Raw genomic sequence first — 19,755 nt, forward strand, 5'->3', positions numbered from 1 at the left:
GTTTCAATGGCTACTAGCCACAATGGTTATGTTCTACCTCCGCTATCAGAGGTGGCATGCTCCTGAATATCAGTTGCTGGAAACAGGAGGGGAGACTAATGCTCTTGTGCTCAGGTTCTGCTTGGAGGCCTGGCCACGCTGTGAGAACAGGATGCTGGGGTAGAAGGCAGACTCTCATGTTCTCAAACCAGTGACCCCCAACTTCTGGATAAGTCTTGGATTGAAAGACTAAAGGAAAGCCTGGGTACACGGAGGATGAACGCTAAGTGACAACACTGTGTTAGGCCATATAAGGTAACTTACATAACTTACATATAACTTACTTGCTTACACAGCAGGGAAGTTAAATTGGGTGAATTTACTATTTCATATCAGTGCATGAGTAAATCAACTGTTTGTGCCTCAACTCACTCTAGTAAACCACTTGGGTCTTGTTTTTTTTAATCCTACATTCCTTTTTTTAAAAATAATATTTATTAACATTTTAAAAACTGCAAAAGAAAGACAAAGAATTAAACAAAACATTTAATCCCACATTCCAAATGAGGTTCACATTTCTTTGCATTTGATTATAATCCGAAGGACCTCGTGCCACTTTTTTTTTAAGGCGCCACAAAATAAATGTGGCAGTTTCAAGGAAGGTTGTGACCGACCGATTGATGGCTATTTGCGTGCGCACACACGCGAACAAATGTAGACAGCTGCACTGCTCCATTAGAAATAAAAATTCCAGAGCAACACTGTTATAAAAATTTCAGATCCTCATGCATGCCTCAGAATTAAATCGCCTAATAGACCGTAATTCTGCGGTTTTGCAGCGGACCCGTCACACGTCACCGTTCCCGCCCACCTACCACGGGAAGCTGCTAGGCCCCGCCCACATCCCCTTCTCGCTGCGACGTCGACGCGTTCTGCCTCTGTTACCGCGGCAACCAACGGCTTCCCCCCCCTCCCATTCTGACGCCAATCCGCGGTGTTGTTATCGCGAGAGACGAGCGGGCTCGGGTTCCTTCTTTCCTCCTAACCTCCTTCGACAGCCTTTGGACCTCGAGGAGAGGGGCGTGGCTATGCAAGCGAAGTGGGCGGAGGCTTCCGGCGAGGTTTGGCAGTGACGTGGAGAATCCAGGGGGAGCCTCTGGGGCTTGACAGGTAGAGGAGGCGAGGAGAAAGCCAGCAGGTGGATGCGGATGCTGAGCTCGAGCCAGGCGCTTCCGGTGAGGGGAAAAGGCAGGGCGACCCCCCTCCCCCCACCAATAATATTAATAATAATAAGGGTTGTTAAAGGGAACTCGGACGGTACCTGTGGGAAGGAGAGCCTCGAGGTCCCCCCCCCAAGCCTACCCCGTAAGGGCTGTTGTGAAGAAAAAATAGCGATGGCATGTAGCTGCTGCTGGTTGTTGTTGTTGTTAACCACTGTTGGTAGTATTGTGATGTTTGGAAGAATGTGATGTTTAAGTAAAATTCATTTTCTAGGCTTTTCACACACACACACACACAAGCAATGCTAGATAAGTAAAAACTAAATTTATCTAGTGAAAGCAGACTTCTCTCTCTGTTAGGTATATGAACCAGGCCAAAAGGTAGAGCAATACAGTCATGCCTGAGCTACAGAAAGTATCCATGCTGCTGCATGAATATAGAATTCTGCGCATTAAAAAATATGGGAGCCATGAAATGATAAAACATGAAATGTATGGCATCCATTCTGTGCATTTCGGAGGAACTGCCAACCAGTCAGAGCAGATTTAGATGTTGCTTTGAATACCGGGATGGGGAAGCATAGTTTATGCCGTGGCATTGACATGGTACTTACCTGCAGTGAGATTTGTGTGCTCTGGAGCACTTTATTAATTTATTTAATACCGTTTTCAGACTGCCCTACAGCCAAAGTTATCTGGATGGGTTTACAGGGATTAAAACCAACAAAAATGAACAAACAACAACATACAACCAGAATAATGCCACAAAGTCACAATTCACTTTAAAACAGCAGCAGCAAATCAGTTTAAAACTGAAGGCAGAGAGCTTTCAGAGGTAGCAAGTCACTTCTTAGGTGATGTGGTTTTTTTCTCTCCTTTCCAGGTAGTTTGGAGCAGTCAGAGTCTCTCACAAGAAGCCCTCAATAATTTGGAATCATGTTTTCAGACTTGGACTATGATATTGAAGAGGACAAGCTGTAAGTGTCTTCTTTTTTCTTTTCTTTTTACTCAGTAGGTTTGTATGTATATATGTTTTTTCCTGGAAAAAAGGAGCTGTTCAGATAAGGCATTAGTACTGTCAACTTTTTGGACTGCACCCACAGAATTTGGGTTGGAAAAAAGTGGAATGAGCACCCTAAAAAATAACCCTGAATATCCTTAGAGGGTTGAATTTAGAGCTAATTTGTATATGACTTGGTTTGGGGGCTTAATTCAGTTCATAAGGACATATCTCCAACTTGGGTTGGATACTATGATTTTAATTTTATGAGAGAACAGGAATGAGGGTTTGTATCTGGAAAGGAATACATGTACTAGAAGGAGAAGTTATTGTTATTACTCTTATGTATGTAAACACATAATACGATTTTCCTTTCTCTGATAATATAATTACTGTGTTTCCCGTGTGTTATGTTTCTTATGTGATCGTTGCTGTCCCAATATATTCTACAATATATTCCAAAAGCAGAGATGACATGTTGATGGTGGCACCCACTTTTATACAAATTTCTGTACCTCTGTTTTATTCTAGGGGAATTCCCACTGTGCCTGGGACAGTGGTCTTGAAAAAGGACTCTCAAAATCTGATTGGTATCAGCATCGGGGGAGGAGCTCAGTACTGTCCCTGCCTCTATATAGTTCAGGTTGGTGTTTTTAGGAGAGGAGTGTTTTATCCTAGAGAAAAGAAGGACAGTTAGGATTGGACTGAGGGTGAGATTGGACCACACAGTTTTGAGCGTAGTGTAGTTCTCAGTTTCATTGGACTTCTGCCAGCAACATCCTTACACATAAATGCAAGAACATTGTCTCCCAATGCCTTTCTGTCTGTCACAGGGCAACTTGAGTGGCAGATTTGGCAAGTTAACTGTATTGGTCTATTGGTCCGTTGTTATTTGCTCTTTTTCTCTTTAAAATACTTCATAGACTTGTGAAGAATTATATTATTAAGTTTACTGAATTTCATGTGTGACCTAAAAAAGAAATCCTAAGGGGAAATCTCATGGTCCAGTGAGAGCTATGAACATATTCAGCATTTTTCACCTGCAAGGGATGTGTCACAAGTGACACTAAGGACGTTTTCCCAGTATCTAACAAATTTGCATTTTTGACCTACACAAATGTGAAGAACAGCCATTTTTAATTTGAAATTAGGCTGTTTAATTTGGATGATCCAACAAATATGTGAGCAGATGGGATCATGAATATGTTTTTTATTGGTCTCCAATATTAGTTTTTCATCATAGAGAAATGCAGATTCAGAGGTATCCCTCCTGTGATAATGGTGTTTCTGTAAGTGGGGGGGGGGGGGAACGGACCCATTTGACCATGATAGTGTGTGCAACAACAGCATTCATGAAATTGATATGAGTGAAAACTCTGAGGTTTAAAGACTTTTTATAAATAATATGAGCAAAGGGGCATGAAAACAGACGTGCTGCCATTCTGGTTCCTTACTCCCATCTTTGCCTTTTTCCTGCTTTCACCTTCACTGTCTCTTCCTCTTTAGGTATTCGATAACAGTCCTGCAGCTCAGGATGGAACTTTGGCAGCTGGTGATGAAATCACAGGTGTGAATGGGAAGTCAGTCAAAGGGAAAACCAAAGTAGAAGTGGCCAAAATGATACAGGTGGTGAAGGTGAGAGGTAGGAAGGGGTTTCTGGAATGCAAAGTGTCCATTGTTGCTTTTTAGTGGAAGTCGTCTCCCTTCCTCTCAATTGCAGAACGATAGCTCTGGCTTTTCCTGTTCCAGGGAGAAGTGACAATTCATTACAACAAACTCCAGGCTGATCCGAAGCAGGGAAAGACATTAGATATTGGTATGTTGTGCCGACCTCTCGGTCTCCCTCATAATGCTGATGTAATAAACAGGATTGGCTTTTCTGTGGCATTTCTTTTATAATTAGCCCAATTATGATTTCCTCTTCATTGGGCTTCTTCTGTATGACTAGATATAATAGTATAATTGCTGTGCTATCGGCATAGAGAAATGATTCTGCTCACAGAGTGTGTTTCTTTCCTGGAATATAGTGCTGAAGAAAGTGAAGCACCGCCTGGTAGAGAACATGAGTTCAGGGACAGCAGATGCCCTGGGACTGAGCCGAGCTATCCTCTGTAACGGTAAGCAGCATTCAAGGAGGACATTCACACTTGGCCTCTGTGACTGTTCCAAGCGATGCCAAGGACCATGTTCACATTCTCACATACTTACAAAGTGTGTGTTGTCCTGAAAGTGGCCTTCTGCATTGGTTCATAATTTTGTGGCATTGAGAGCTGGGCTAAATAATGAGGTGTGAACCAGAAAGTCCTCGGTTCAAATCTCGCCTTCATCGGCAGCCTACTCTGTCTCAGCGTTAGCCCCTCATCTGCAGTGTAGGAGTAATAATACTTCCCCTTACCTACAGGATTGCTGTAAAGATTAATGAGATAATATGTGTGAAGTACTTGAACATTTTGTTGTGCTATATCACAAGGCTGACAGTGAAAGTTGGCAGAAATTTGACAAACTGGAGAATCCAAATACAGTATTCTTTCTCCTGAATTTGTGAAAAGATGTGTGATTTCAGGACCCTCTCCTTCAGCTCTAGGCAGTCTTTTCCTGCTCTAAAGTCTGTCTGACAACTTTTCTCTTCCTCTTTCTCACTTGCCTCACCGCTGCTCAAACTTTTCGTAGTTTGCTCTCTGGACTCCACTGCTTTGTCATTCTTCATTCTCTTTTCTAGGTGACATGAAGAGGGTTGCCTTTCTCTGCACAGCATATACACCCGCACTTCCACATTTGTTTCTATGTGACTTGATGCCTGTTTCATAAATCTGTATCATGAATGCGCGTTTGTGAAAGCTCTGACAATGGGAACCCTAACTAGAGGATTTCAGCTCTTATGGCATCAAACTCTCATTGTAATAATGGATTCCTACCCCTTTCCCTGGTCCCACCCCCTCTCTCTCTCTCTCTTTTTGGTAGATGGGTTAGTAAAAAGACTGGAAGAGCTGGAGAGGACCGCAGAGCTATACAAAGGTAAATAGACATTTTCCTTCCTTGTTGTGAAACGTAGAAAGGGGTTTGTGTCTTGGGGCTTATGTTGATCATTTATTGAAGGATTGAATGCTTTGAGAAACATATCTCACCCTCATGGCCGATAAGCTATTAAGGTTTCAGCCCAGGAGGCTACCCCTGATATACGCATAGTAGATAAGAGACAAGATTTATTTTCTTTATTAGATTTATATCCTGTTTTTCCACCACTTAAACCTTTAAGAGGGCTTGCAGAGGTTTTTTTTCAATGGGGACAGGTAAATATTTCACCCTAGATGGTCAATAACCCTTATGTTACCACAGTTTTGGTCTTGCTGGTAGGGCAGAGAGTTAATCCTTCCAAGAATCACTTGCATGTCCCTGCGTGCGCGCACACACAGAAACCAACCCAGGAGCAGAGCAGTTAATGACATCCAGGTCAGTACTGCTCTTGCTACACAGTCTTTCCTGCAGGAAGTCTCACTGACAAGAACCAGCATAGGCTACATTTTTCTCATGGTACGAAGGCGAAGTCAGTGGAGATTCCCCCCCAACCACACTTGGTCTTTATTTTATTTTCGCAAATGCCTGCTGTGGTGCTAATGTCCTGAATTTAAAAGTAATGATACCCCACCCCATGTCCATAGTGAATGTTTTGTTTTTTTCTCTAACTCTGTCTAGGCATGACGGAACACACAAAGAGTCTCCTCAGAGCTTTCTTTGAACTTTCTCAAACTCACAGAGGTAAACATGGACCAGAAGACTTTCAGGTTGTGACCAAATCATGACACATGCTTCTGTGGGCAGGAAATCTCTCATCTTAGATCTTGAAAATGCTATAATTGTCATCCAAGACAATTATGAGAACTACGGGTCTTAGTGCCAGTAGCTTGTAAAGTGTTTTGGGATTTGCTTCTCTCAAGTGTGTGCGCTGACAGGTAAAAAAAATCCTTTTGAGCTTCTCTCCTGCTATTGGCCTGCAGAAAAGCAGTTTAAAATGTAACTGTATCAGGTGCTCAAATCAATAGATGTGCTATTCCAAAAGATGGGCTTAGGATCTTATTTCAACCGATTTGAATTGTTTGTGTCACCCGTGGACATTTGCATTCCACTAGAGGCTCCACCCCTGCTTGTGCTGCTCTCCACCCTGTCTATAACCCCCCCCCCAGCAAAAAAACCCACCCCACACCAAAACCTACGCCACCTAGACCTTGACTACCCCCCACAACTCACTAGATCAGGGGGTTTTCATAAACTGCTTGGAGGAAAGCCTTGCCAATTTCTCTGGAGAGCAGGGAACACCATGAAGCAAATGACTGATAATGGTGGGCTTGGAGGATACCTGTTGGGTTGCAGCCAAGTCTAGTCTCAGAGCAGTATGGGCCTCCATTAAGGGTAGGTAGGTGGGGCAGTGTCTTCTGACCTTGCTGGCAGGGCTGTGATGATATTTGAAGTAGTAAAAGCATGGTGTTTATACTACGGTAATGATCATGAACTGAAATGAGGAAATAGTCCAGATTGATGAACAACAAGCCTGAAAATGCACCTGTTATTTTGACTATGGTCCCCATTTGCATGTTTTGCTGTTTTTGCCCAGCATTTGGTGATGTTTTCTCGGTCATTGGTGTACGGGAGCCTCAACCAGCTGCAAGCGAAGCCTTTGTGAAATTTGCAGATGCCCATCGCAGCATTGAGAAGTTTGGAATCCGCCTTCTAAAAACTATCAAACCGGTAAAGAAACATAGAATCATAGAATTTTGTAGGGTTGGAAGGACCTCAAGGGTCGTCCAGTCCAACCCCCTTCAATGCAGGAATCTTAGCTAAAGCATTTGTGGCAGATGGCCGTCCAACCTCTGCTTAAAAACCTCCAATGAAGGGGAGTTCATCGCCTTCCAGGGAATGTCTGGTGTATTTTACAGAGACTAAGGTAACACTGCGAACCACCCTGAGACCCCCAGGTATAGGGCGGTATATAAATTCAATTAAAAATAAGAATAAGAATAAATGGTTTGCAGTTTCCTTTGGAGGGCAAAAGTGAGGTGAGGCAGATAAGGCTCAATAAAAGGGGTAACAGAGTTGGATGACAAAGGGTGGCATTAGGCCAGTTGTAGTACAGCTCTTTACTCACTGTTACGTGGGGCTTTTCATCTAGCTCTGCTTGTCTGCTCTCTCCACATCACCTCTTCCAGCTAGGCAGGGACACATCAAGGTCCATTAAAACAGAGGAAGCCAGATATGGGGTAGTGGTGGGGGAAGGGGGGCTCATAGACCTGGAATGCCTTGAACTAAGACAGGGGAGTAGGTGGAAGTGGCAGAAGGGTGCTAATTTTACGTGGCTTTGGATCGGACCAATAACAGGAGTGGTGAGCAGAGCCTCCCTCAGATTGGCTAACAGATGTGCCACAAATGTTGCATCAGGTCCTCTTAAGTGAGAGGGAGGCTCCATTGTGCATCCAGCCTTTTAACTATGCTGAGAGCTGACGGAAGGGTTGATGTTCACAGATCACATCCACTTCTTGAGATTACTAGGCTTGTTGCATGCAGAAGAACCTTTTCTGCTCTGTTTGGTCCTACATTTTTCACCGTTCAGCCTTTCCTTACAGATGCTGACTGACCTGAACACTTACCTGAACAAGGCCATTCCTGACACAAGGCTAACTATCAAGAAGTATCTGGATGTCAAGTTTGAGTATTTGGTAAGCTGTTCTTTAGTTGTTGTTAAGAATGCTCAAGAGAGTGGTCCGTGTAGCCTGAAATACTGACAATAGTGGGTCCCGGGTGTTATGCCAGTAGTGAACAAGGAGGAGGAATTACAGAAGGATCTGTTTGTTCACTTAGGCTTCCTAAAATGGTAAGTCACAGAAACATTCAGAACAAGTAGACATTTCATTCAAGGGACCTACCGATAGCTTTGCCTTGCACTCTCAGGTCAGACATATCAAGCCAAGGGAAACTGGCATCACCAGAATACAGCTCCTAAATGGAGCAGCTTGTGCGATCGGATTGTAGTAGCATTCACAGCATGCTGTTGGAAGCTAGACAGGGTGCTGTTTCTTTCAGGTCTGCTCATTTTCCTGTTTTAAAATAAAAACAAGAGCTAGAAGGGGATAGGACAAGAATAGAACCCAAGGGGATAGGACAAGGCCCCAGTGCAAACCAGTAGCGCCATACAAATACGTACCATTCCACAGCTGCAGTGGGTATGTCTTCCTGTCAGCAATTCCATCACAGCATGAATGTTGAGACATAAGAACTAGCTTTGAATAGGACATGTTTTCTCATATTCAGGCGCAAATCTTACTTCTGTTTAATTTCTTTTCATTCCCTCGGCTTGGGCAATCGGGGAAGAAGAGATGTTGTGAAATGCCACCACCTTTCTTTTTCAGGGTTTACATCTCTCTGATCTTAGTGTGTGATATCTCCTCATTGCCAAGCCTGACCACTGAGGAAGCAGCACATTGTTACTTTTTGACACATGCGTCCATTCACTGTTTTTCTTTTTGTTTATTGACTGCGGTCTCCCTAGAATAAGTTCCTACACTAGCATGTGCCGGTTTCCCCTTTCTGTGTCCTGAGAACTGTAGTTCATTAAGGATACTGGGAACTGTAGTTCTGTGTGGGGTAAGATTCGTTGTGTGCTTTCAATGCATGGTGTGTGCACAGCCACCATTGGAAGAAATGTGGAACTTGGAGAAATTAGAAGTGACATTTCTGTCCATCCCCACTTAAAAGCACATCCCAATCTGTCTGTATGGATGGTAGGAGTTTGTAACATTGCTTATTTCTAATTCTCTTTCAGTCTTACTGTCTCAAGGTGAAGGAGATGGATGATGAGGAATACAGCTGCATTGTAAGTACTGAGCACTAGCATGCACAGTGGTTACATCCCATCATAGTCCCATCTTTGCTCGTAGGCGCTCCTATTGCCTGCTTGCCTGCTTCCACAGACTTAAATGCAGGGGTGAGTGTACTATGCTCATGCTCACCAAAGTGGCGCTCTTCTGACTCTTCCATTGATGTACAGATTGACACTATTTATGACAGTTCCCCCCAACTCTAAATTGTGGCTCAGGGGAAGTCAGTTTATGAACTAAGATTAGAACTTACTTCAAGCGCTGTGGTCAGTTGTACCTTGCCAAGCAAGCAGCTAACAGGATGTATAGCTTTTAAAGTTTAGCTGTTGGCCAGCCAGGGTTGTAGCATGATCAAGTGAGAAGCTTAAGTTTGGCCAGGCATATTAGGGAAGCATTTAGCCATACATGAAGCCATTGCATGATTTGTGGTTGGTTGCTACATTGATGTCGTATTTTGGGCAGGCGCTGGGAGAGCCTCTCTACCGAGTCAGTACTGGGAATTACGAATACCGTTTAATCTTGCGTTGCCGCCAGGAGGCACGGACGCGCTTTGCCAAGATGCGGAAGGATGTGCTAGAAAAGATGGAGCTGCTGGACCAGAAACATGGTGAGTGGGGTTGCCTTTTCCAAAGACTAGTTTGTGGAGACTCTGATGTCTACAACTCCCTTCATCCCTGACCATTGGCCATGCTGGCTGGGGCTGATGGGAGATGGACTCCAACAATGTCTGGAGGGCTGCAGGCTCCCCACCCCTGGCCTGGAGCCAATAATGTTCACCTGCCATCAAGCATGCTACTACTTCTTACCTGAGGCTGGCTGTGTTCTTCCCCGCCCCGTCTTGAAGTACACCATCTGTTCAGCCAAATGTGCCATTGCTCCAGTGCAGGGATGGGTAACTGGCAAACCAAGATCCAGATGTTTTATGAGCCAGCAGCTGAGCCAAGATGTAAAGAACAATGTTGGTCTTCACAGGAAACACACCCAGATTCTGGACCTTTCTTTCACTCTAGTTGTGACTTTTCCAGATCTCTGTGTGTGTGTGTGACAGATAGAAACTTATTTGCCTGCCTTTGCTGTAGTGGGATAAGAACGTTAATGTTCCTGGAACTAGAAAAGCAAAGGGATATTTCAGAGTGACATTAGGACATCAGACATACAGTGTGGAGGGAGGTTGAATTAGAGAGATGTCTTTGTTCTGGGGGAGCTCTCTGAGGTGAAGCTGAAAGATCAAGGATAGAACACTGTGATGTGTGATTTTTTTAAAAAAAAAACTTTTCTTTTTTTTGAAAAAGTGACCTTAGTGCTTAAGGAGTGTTGAGCAGCATGAACCACTATGTCCTTGTTTAGGAGGAAGGGTGGGGGGAGATGCATACAGGAGCACCTTTTCAAAATGTTGTATCCAGTGCTTATTTTTCTAGAAAAAGAGGTGGCAGAATGCCTCCCTTGTTATCTTAGATTGCCAATGGTGGCCCCCTGAGAGGTGCCAGAACTTAGTTCCAGCTGGAAAAAAAAGCCCTGGTTGTATCCCATAGCAACACAATAGGGTCAGGTATAATAAAATAATAAATAGCTGCTTCCTGTTGAGACCCCTGCACCTTGAGATCTCTCCCATGTATGTCAGCTCACCTTCCTTTTGTCTATAAGCAATTGCTGACTCTGCTTGGTTGAATTGATCCATTCTGGATCCTTCACTTTGCAGTGCTGCATATATTATACCAGGAAGTCATATCCACTGAGTTCCAAAAAGTCTATTTCCAAGGGCTTGCTCTTGGTTCCACAGTCTTTGGCGTTTAGGCCTTTTGCTTTAAACAGTAAGTAGCATTTGAACTAATAAGCCAGGCTGCTAAAAACAAGGGTTGCAGTAACTGTGAGGAATCTATCTGTCCTCTCTTGCAGTGCAAGACATTGTCTTCCAACTCCAGCGCTTTGTCTCGACCCTTTCCAAGTACTATGACGACTGCTACGCAGTGCTGCGGGATGCCGACGTCTTCCCCATCGAAGTGGACCTGGCACGTACCACGTTGAGCTATGGCCAGAAGGATGTCTTCACAGACGGTGCAGAAGATGAGGACGAAGAGGAAGGTTGCGGAAGCCGCGAGTGCAACAGGAAGGAGGAAGAGAATGGCGAGAAGCTCATTGATGATGCCTGAGCTCATGGACTTGATGGAGTGGGAAATCCCTTCAGAGACTGATAAATTCTATTTCTCTAGGCAACTTGTCCACATTGACTTTTTTTGTCTGTATAAGCCCAGTTGGGGAATCAAGATTCTGTTCTGGATGTGGGCAGGGGGGTGGGCCTTGTGCCGAAAGTGCTTTTGCACAATTCCTCTTTCAGAAAACCCTTTCCTCCTTCCTTGTCTCTCTTTCCCCCAAATCTTACTTCCCATCCCTGGAAGTGGCAGGAAAGAGAAAACTACCTGGGAGAACACCCTTGAACCTCTTCCCATGGTGGCTCTCTGTGCAGAGGGATTGTGACTGAATGTGCAGGACACACACAAACACACCCTTTCACTAACTAAAATGTCAGAAATGGTTCTTGCAGTCAGCCTGACCTCCTTGTGCATCAGCTAAGTCCAAAAACTTGTCCCCATTCCTACTTTCCAGTGTGTGGGAAGAATGGAAGTGGATAAGTTTGGTCTCCTTCCTTCTTTCTCTTAACTTACCTTGCTGTTAGTAGGCGGGTCTTACAACACGCCCCTTCCCTACTACTAGGCATGGCTCTTATTAGACAAGAAAGGAATCAGGGTGAATGGAAGCTGGGTGAAGCCAGAACGATCAGCCTCTGAGAGACTAATCAATAAAGGGCTTCGGAAGGACATCCAGGAGAATCAGTTTTTGTCTCTATCATTCTTCTCATCAGGATCAAGTCAGTATGGACCAGCAATATGGGACTTGACACTGGGGGGAGATTACCCAGGTTTACATTCCCAATCCCCTCTGGTTTTAAGGATCTCACAGCCTGCCTTTATCTTGCATAGGTGCTTTGCTGCATGAAGTTTTCTAAAACTTAAGCCTTATATAGTATTTAAGAAGGTGTTAGATTTGGAAAAAAGCAAACATATCTTGGGGTGGGGGCATGATAATCCGTGGAATGAGGCCCATAGATTAGCTGAGGTTAAAGATCAAACAGCCAGTTTAAGCATTAAAGCTCTCAATTCCTACACTGCACTTTCATTACACCTACACATTTACTTTTATTCCTTTGGAAATGCTGCTTCTGAGGACAGAGAGCCTATTATGCGCCTTGACCAGTGTCCGCACCCCCCTCACTCGCCCACATGAATCTCCCAACATCAAAGGAAGAGGGGCGGGGAGAGAAGGCTTGCTTGTTTTCTGAGGAATTATTCCAATCCTGTATCATTCTGATATTTTTTTCATGCAATGGAATGGCATTTTGTCCTGATTAGCAAGAGTGATCTTTTGGTAATAAAGGGGTGTTGGTTTCAGCTTAACTCTTACGTAGATTGTGCCAACTGGCAAGGAGAGACGCTACAGAAGAGCTTAAAATTTATGACATATATGCTTTCCCCTTGGTTTTTTGTTTCTGTTGTGTCTTTCTCTATGACTGGCCATGTGGGTCCAACGTACTCTTCAGAGCGCTTTTACGTGTTGAACTGTGTGACTAATAAAGAAAAATGTGAACTTTGTTGTCTTACCTTTTTCCTCCTGGCTTCTTAACCATTTGGCTTGTCTCTCCTTGATCCTTTTGTTCCTGGTCACAGGAAGAGACATGAAGGGCAGACACTATTGATCAATTTTGCAGTCAGAAAGTATGGCACGGAGACCAGTGCAGTTGCACTTCTCCATATACGGTGGTACCTCGGTTCTCAAACAGAATTCCATTCCCGAAGCCTGTTCGGCTTCCAAAACATTCAAAAACTAAGGCACGGCTTCCCATTGGTTGCAAGGGCTTCTTGCACTCAGCGGAAGCTGCATCGTACGTCCGGGTTCCGAAAAATGTTCGAAAACGGAAGCATTTACTTCCAGGTTTTTGGCATTCAAGAACCGAAACGTACGACAACGGAGTCATTCAGGAACCTAGGTTCCACTGTATAGGACTGTCCCTTGGCTTAAAGTTCAGATCATCCCCTTCCAGATCAGGCATTCACCTAAGGATTGCTGTGCAACACCTTTCACTGGCTTAGTGAACATGCTTAAAACTTACATATATATTATTTCAAAGGGAACCAATGCTTAGCAGTTCATAAATGTGATGCAAGTAAGAAACAAGCGGTCCTAATGTCTTTTGCCATGTTGAATATGCAGCTGGCAGCAAAACTATGTGTAAGGAATGAATTGAAATGGCATGTAAGGAGCTTAGCAGAGAGTAAATCTCATTTCTTAGGTAACCCAACACGGGTGCTGTATATGGTGAGCACCCATACATTTTCTGCACAAGGATCTGATACTGTTTGGCATCTTGAGAATCTGAACATTTTCAAGCATGTTTGAGGAGAAAATCCTGAGAGAGTATGTGTGTGTGAAGAAAGAGAGGTTGGGAAATGAGACGATGGCTCTAGTAAGCAAAGGCTGGGGCTGTAGTGTTCCACACTGCCTGCACCTCTCTAAGATTTTGGATAGAACTGCTGAGACTTCTGGCCATAACATTGGTCTTTGTGAGCAGTGTGTCTAGCTGTAAACTCTACAGAATATGTGTGTGCATGATGAACTTGCCCACAGAGGCTAATCTGTCCTCAAACTCATATCTCATAGCTGGCCCTGTCATATCTGCAGCATTCTCTTGGCACCAGGAAGCGGAGACTGGGAGAAACCAGACATAAAGATTTGTTCATGGAGGTACTAATGACCATATCATAGCTGTAGATAGTAATGGGCTTGTGCTAGGTTGTTAGAGAAACTAACAAGCTTTTGAAAATGTCTGACCTGCTTGGATTTATTTTCATTTCTGCATGATTCTTCAGAGGTGTTTTGCCCTGAAATTGCCCACTAAAATACATTAACCCCCCCCCCCAGTTCTTAATTGGGCTTTTGATGAATGTGGTGGTGTGCTTCGTCCTGCTCGGAAGGCAGTCAAATCTGATCACAGAACTTGTTCTGGCCACTCAGTCAACACATCCAAGAACCTTCAGCTTGTGTGGGTCCTCAGCTCCTCTCAGGGATGTCTGCAAGAGCAGTAGATTGGCTACATCCTGTCAGTGTTAGTTGTCGCAGAGGGAAAGGTCTGGGCTTCTTCAAGATGCAACCTACATGTCTGGCTATGTACAAAAGCAACCAAGCAGGAACCATGACAATTGCTGAATGGACATCCCCAATGTCTTGCTTGGATGTAAGGGAGCATCCTCTTGACCCTTGCAGTTATGGTGGTGGTGCAGTGGTGTAGCGTGAGTTGTCAGCACCCAGGGCAAGGCAAGTAATTTGCACCCTCTAACCCGTGGATTTGCACCCCCTAACCCGTGGATTTGCGCCCCCTAACCCTAACCCCCAGATGTTGCGGCCGGTGCGGCCGGCCCCCCCTGCACCCCCCACGCTACGCCACTGACCACATGGGCACAACATTGCTGCTGCTCTTGCTTCTCTTAGGCGCTCTTAAACAGGGGTAGGCAAACTAAGGCCCAGGGGCCGGATCCAGCCCAATCGCCTTCCCAATCTGGCCCACGGAGAGTCCAGGAACCAGTGTGTTTTGACATGAATAGAATGTGTCCTTTTATTGAAAATGCATCTCTGGGTTATTTGTGGGGCCTGCCTGGTGTTTTTACACGAGTAGAATGTGTGCTTATTTAAAATGCATCTCTGGGTTATTTGTGGGGCATAGGAATACGTTCATTTTTATTTATTTTTCAAAATAGAGTCCGGCCTCCCACAAGGTTTGAGGGACAGTGGACCGGCCCCCCGCTGAAAACATTTGCTGACCCCTGCTCTTAAAGGAAAAAGAAACCTTGTAAAGGCACCGTGTGATGAAAGCTTCGGTCTCCTAGGCTACCATGTGCTATTTAGTTATTGCAGGAATAATTTGATCTGCTGCACTTCATGGCTTGTTAAAAACAAGCTTGTCGCTCTCTTCCTAGCTTCAAAACACTTTTTTGTGGTGGGGGGAAGGGAGACCTCATCATTATATTTTTTCTGAGTGCCAACACGGCCCAGTGGCACACTCTCCCTCATACTGAGTCTGCCGACCATTGCATTTAGTGTCTGATCCTTCTGTGATGTAACAGTTCCTCTAAGGTGCTGCCCTGGGGCACCTGAGGTCAGGATGCTGAGGCCACCGGAAGGAAGGGATTTGGCAGAGGGTGTCTCTGGGAGACCTGGGAGCAAAGTAGATTAAATGTGATTTAGGCATGCCCAAGGAGGTAGCTTTCCTCCAGAAATCCAGGTCTTTAATGACCTCAGCAGCCCTTAACCTAATTTGCTTGCTTCTCAAGTGCATCGTTTCATTTCAGCCTCTTGGCTGCTGTTTGCTGGTCACTGCTAACATTGGTTCCTTTATGTAAGGGGGGGGGCATGGAATTACAGCTTGTGCAACATTTCTTGGAGTAGGTTATCACTCAAGACAGGGGGTGTCTTCCTTGAGACTGCAGATACTTCTGTTAAGGAATTACCTGTGTGGGATGATTACCACAGAGTAACAAACATGCTTTAAATTCAGATGCTAATGTAACAGTCATGTACCAGTAGATGCATTTTTCAAGCAGCAGCACCCTGAAGGACAAACGTTCCCACTAAATGTAAGAAGGGAAAATAAAAATAAAAATGCAACCCTCATAAACTGAGTTAACCGTGACAAGATGGTTAAGGGACCGCCAGCTAGTTTTGTTCTGGGTCCCCTTTCTAATTTTCTCTTCACCCTGATTGTTTTTAGCCATTTTGGGAAGGGGGTACCGGTACAAAATACTTCAAAAATATCAGGCAGACTTCTGTGGCACCTTCCATTCTAGTTTTGTTTTGCACAGTTCATGAGATTTGGTTATTTATATACATTTTAAGCATAATCTAAGAAAGTGAGAGGCAAGCAAGGACTCCACACAAGATTGCTCTGAAGCTATTGGGTCAATAATATTTACAAGATGGCAAATTACCCATGGCAAAGTTGGAAACAGAACTGTTAGAACCCAATGCTAAGATATTGTCGAGAATGTATAAACTGCTGTTGAAATGGAATACTGAGGATGAAACGGTAAAATCTGCTATGATAAAATGGGCACAAGATGTTGGTCACAATATTATGTTCGCTGACTGGGAACAGTTGTGGACCACCGGTATGAAATTTACGACATGTAATGCCTTAAGAGAAAATATTATGAAAATGATATATAGGTGGTACATGACCCCAGTCAAGCTTGCAAAAATCTATCATTTGCCCGATAATAAATGTTGGAAATGTAAAGAGACTGAAGGTACATTCTTTCACCTTTGGTGGACGTGCCCAAGGATTAAGGCGTTTAAGTACACTTTCTTGAAGAAACCAGAGGCCTTTCTCCTGGGTATGGTCGGCCAATTGGTGTCAAAGAAGGACAGAACTTTTTTTATGTATGCCACAGCAGCAGCTAGAATACTTATTGCAAAGCACTGGAAGACGCAAGATTTACCCACTCTGGAAGATTGGCAGATACAAGTAATAGACTATATGGAATTGGCAGAAATGATACCTGGGGGTAAATTTAACATCTAAGAATCTGAATTTATTTAAAGACAATTATGAAAAATGTTGGTCAGAAGTAAAGAAAGATTTAGAAACATGGTCAAGGTTGAAATTGTCCTTGTTAGGTCGAATTGCTACTATTAAGATGAATGTATTGCCTAGAATGCTTTTTTTGTTTCAGAACTTACAAATTCTGGACAAGATGGATTGTTTCAAGAGGTGGCAGAAAGATATATCAAAATTTGTCTGGCAGGGCAAAAAGCCCAGAATTAAGTTTAAGATTTTAACTGATGCAAAGGATAGAGGGGGATTTGCCCTGCCGGACTTAAGATTATACTACGAAGCAGCAGCTTTCTGCTGGCTGAAAGACTGGCTACTTCTTGAGAACACAGACATCTTAGATTTGGAAGGATATGATAATTGTTTTGGTTGGCATGCATACTTATGGTATAACAAGGCAATGGTGTACAAAGGTTTTAAAAATCATACTGTTAGAAAAGCATTATATAATGTTTGGAGCAGATACAAAGATCTACTGGAAACTAAAACTCCCAGGTGGTTGTCACCAATGGAAGCCAAGGGGGTGAAAAAACTTAATATGGATTCTAGATGGCCAAAATATTGTGAAATCTTAGAATATGAAGGTGAAAGGGTAAAGCTTCAGAGTTACGAAAAACTAAAGTCCAAAGTTCGAGATTGGCTGCATTACTATCAGATAAATGAGACATTTAAAGAGGACAGGAAAATATGATTTCAGAAGGAGAGGTCAAAGTTAGAAACGGAACTGTTAGAACCCAATACTAAGAATCTGTCAAGAATGTATAATTTGCTGCTTAAATGGAATACACAGGAGGAAACGGTGAAATCAGCTATGATTAAATGGGCACAGGATATCGGTCATGACATTATGTTTGCTGACTGGGAACAGTTGTGGACCACTGGTGTTAAGTTTACGGCATGTAATGCCTTAAAAGAAAATATAATGAAAATGATCTACATGACCCCAGTCAAGCTTGCAAAAATTTACCATTTGCCCAATAATAAATGTTGGAAATGTAATGAGAACGAAGGTACCTTTTATCACCTATGGTGGACCTGCCCGAGGGTGAAAGCATTCTGGGAAATGATCTATAATGAAATTAAGAAAGTCCTTAAATGGACATTTACTAAGAAACCAGAGGCTTTTCTCCTGGGCATGGTTGGCCAATTGGTGCCAAAGAAGGATAGGACTTTCTTTATGTATGCTACTACTGCAGCAAGAATTCTTCTGGCAAAGTATTGGAAGATGCAAGAACTACCTACTCTTGAAGAATGGCAGACAAAGGTGATTGACTTCATGGGACTGGCAGAGATGACCGGCAGAATTCGTGACCAGGGGAAAGAGGCAGTGGAAGAAGACTGGAAGAAATTTAAAATATATCTTAAAAACTGTTGTGAAATTGAGGAGTGTTAACATGTCAAGGGGTAAGAAGCAGAGAATTACAGCTGTAATTAACAAATTTATGGGAATTTAATGAAGGGAACTAAATGGATAAATTGACTAAAGGGTTGCTAAAAAATTTTAAAATAAGGATGCAGCGAAAGGGAGGTAAGGGGAAGTCGATTGAAAGAAGTTATAAGAAAATAAGATCATGAATTTATTTATGTTTGATTTGATTTGTTTATGTTTGTTTGTATGTTGTGATGTGTTTGTTTTTTAATTATGTGTTTTAAAAACTGAATAAAAATTATTATTATAAAAAAAAAAGGAATTGGCAGAAATGACCGGCAGAATCCGAGATCAAGGAGAAGAGCAGGTGGAAGAGGATTGGAAGAAGTTCAAAGCCTACCTACAAAAACATTGTAAATTATATGAATGTTGAGGACATTGAAAATGAAAAGAAGGGGTTCTAGTGATCAAGATAAATAAGAGTACAAGGGAGGGACAAAGGATGAAAATGAATAACGAATGAGCTTGCTGAATTAAATTTTTAAGTGGAATACAAGAAAGGGAGGCGGGTGGAAGTGAGGGAAATAAGGCTTTGAAGGTTATAAATTTGAAAGAGAGTTTTTTTTATGTTAAGTTTGCTTTTTTATGTGCTTTTTTTCTTTTGTTTTTTTTTCTCCTTCTTTTGTGATATCTGTTTTTTTTTTTTTTTTGTTGGCTTGTTAATTTTTTTCCTTTGTAAAACTTAATAAAACATTATATGAAGGGGGGGGGGGAAATTACCCATGGTCAGTCCACATAATTAAGCAACAGTTCTAACAAAAACTGCTCGTACAAAACTTCCTCAGAAGTTATACGTTACTGCCTGTATCGAAGTATCATCCGGACTGGTTTGTGCAGAGGTCATAAGACACTGCCAGCATTCTGCTGTTATCTTGTACTTTCTGGTGCAATTTCCCATTCCTTTTCTTATCTGCCTTTTTGTGGTTAAAAAAATGACAGAGTAGTTGCACTCAAAGGTGTCGGATGGCAACCAAATCTGGAGGAAATAAATAGCCCATCTGGAAATGCTGCCACGTTAAAATAATATTTACACTGGGGGTTGCAGTTTGCAGTCTGCTGCTTTTTGTGCCCTCAGTTTGGCTGAAGAGATCCTGTTGCCAGGAGCTGCAAAATTGCAAGTGACGTCCTTTCAGGAGGGCACAGCTGTAATGCAAGGGGTATAGCACAGTTATGAATCCCACTCAGTGCCCAGTATGCTTATCAAAGCCAAAGCACCGTATTTTTTGCTCCATAAGACGCACCCGACCATAAGACGCACCTAGTTGTTAGAGGAGGAAAAGGATAAAAAAAAATATCCTGAATGAAACAGTGGATATATGGTTCATGCTATGGCCACAGACATGATATGTGATTTTACGGTGAGTCTGGGGTAGCCCAATGCAAAAATCCTGAAAATCCATGTGGATCTGTGCTTTGTAACCATGTTTTTGCACCATTGCAGCCCCACGAAACAGTGGATGAGTGGTTTTTTTGTGTGCAGGCGATAGCCATGGACATGCTGTGATCTGATGGTGAATTTGGGGTGACCCAATGCAAAAATCCTGAGGATCCATGTGCTTTTACCTCCCCTTTCCCAGGCAGCCTCCTTTATCGCTAGAGTCCCT

At 43.2% G+C, this 19,755-nt stretch overlaps 1 protein-coding gene across 3 annotated transcripts; it reads left to right on the top strand.

Annotated features, from left to right (window-relative positions):
- The first annotated feature begins 975 nt into the window (after positions 1-975).
- PICK1 (protein interacting with PRKCA 1) lies at positions 976-12,707 on the top strand. 3 transcript variants are annotated; one of them, XM_081878685.1, is made up of 13 exons: positions 976-1,214; positions 2,087-2,176; positions 2,731-2,842; positions 3,706-3,834; positions 3,949-4,015; positions 4,227-4,316; positions 5,161-5,214; positions 5,893-5,955; positions 6,809-6,942; positions 7,815-7,907; positions 9,011-9,061; positions 9,528-9,672; positions 10,962-12,707. In XM_081878685.1, the coding sequence occupies exons 2-13, from the start codon at positions 2,136-2,138 to the stop codon at positions 11,213-11,215; spliced, it is 1,233 nt and encodes a 410-aa protein (XP_081734811.1). In that variant the 5' UTR covers positions 976-1,214; positions 2,087-2,135; the 3' UTR covers positions 11,216-12,707. The 3 variants fall into 3 exon arrangements, with proteins under 3 accessions (XP_081734811.1, XP_081734810.1, XP_081734812.1); XM_081878684.1 differs by having other exon boundaries at positions 977-1,214; positions 2,083-2,176; XM_081878686.1 differs by having other exon boundaries at positions 978-1,149; positions 2,083-2,176.
- Positions 12,708-19,755: the final 7,048 nt, after the last annotated feature.

Source organism: Podarcis erhardii (genome assembly GCF_964252035.2).
Source record: "Podarcis erhardii genome assembly, chromosome: 10".
Taxonomy (NCBI): domain Eukaryota; kingdom Metazoa; phylum Chordata; class Lepidosauria; order Squamata; family Lacertidae; genus Podarcis; species Podarcis erhardii.

Bases quoted from the DNA above. Each gene is read 5' to 3' on its own strand.
- PICK1 (XM_081878685.1), top strand. From the start codon at position 2,136: ATGTTTTCAGACTTGGACTATGATATTGAAGAGGACAAGCT. The intron at 4,317-5,160 runs GTAAGCAGCATT...TCTTTTTGGTAG, and splicing joins CCGAGCTATCCTCTGTAACG to ATGGGTTAGTAAAAAGACTG. The intron at 5,956-6,808 runs GTAAACATGGAC...GTTTTTGCCCAG, and splicing joins ACTTTCTCAAACTCACAGAG to CATTTGGTGATGTTTTCTCG.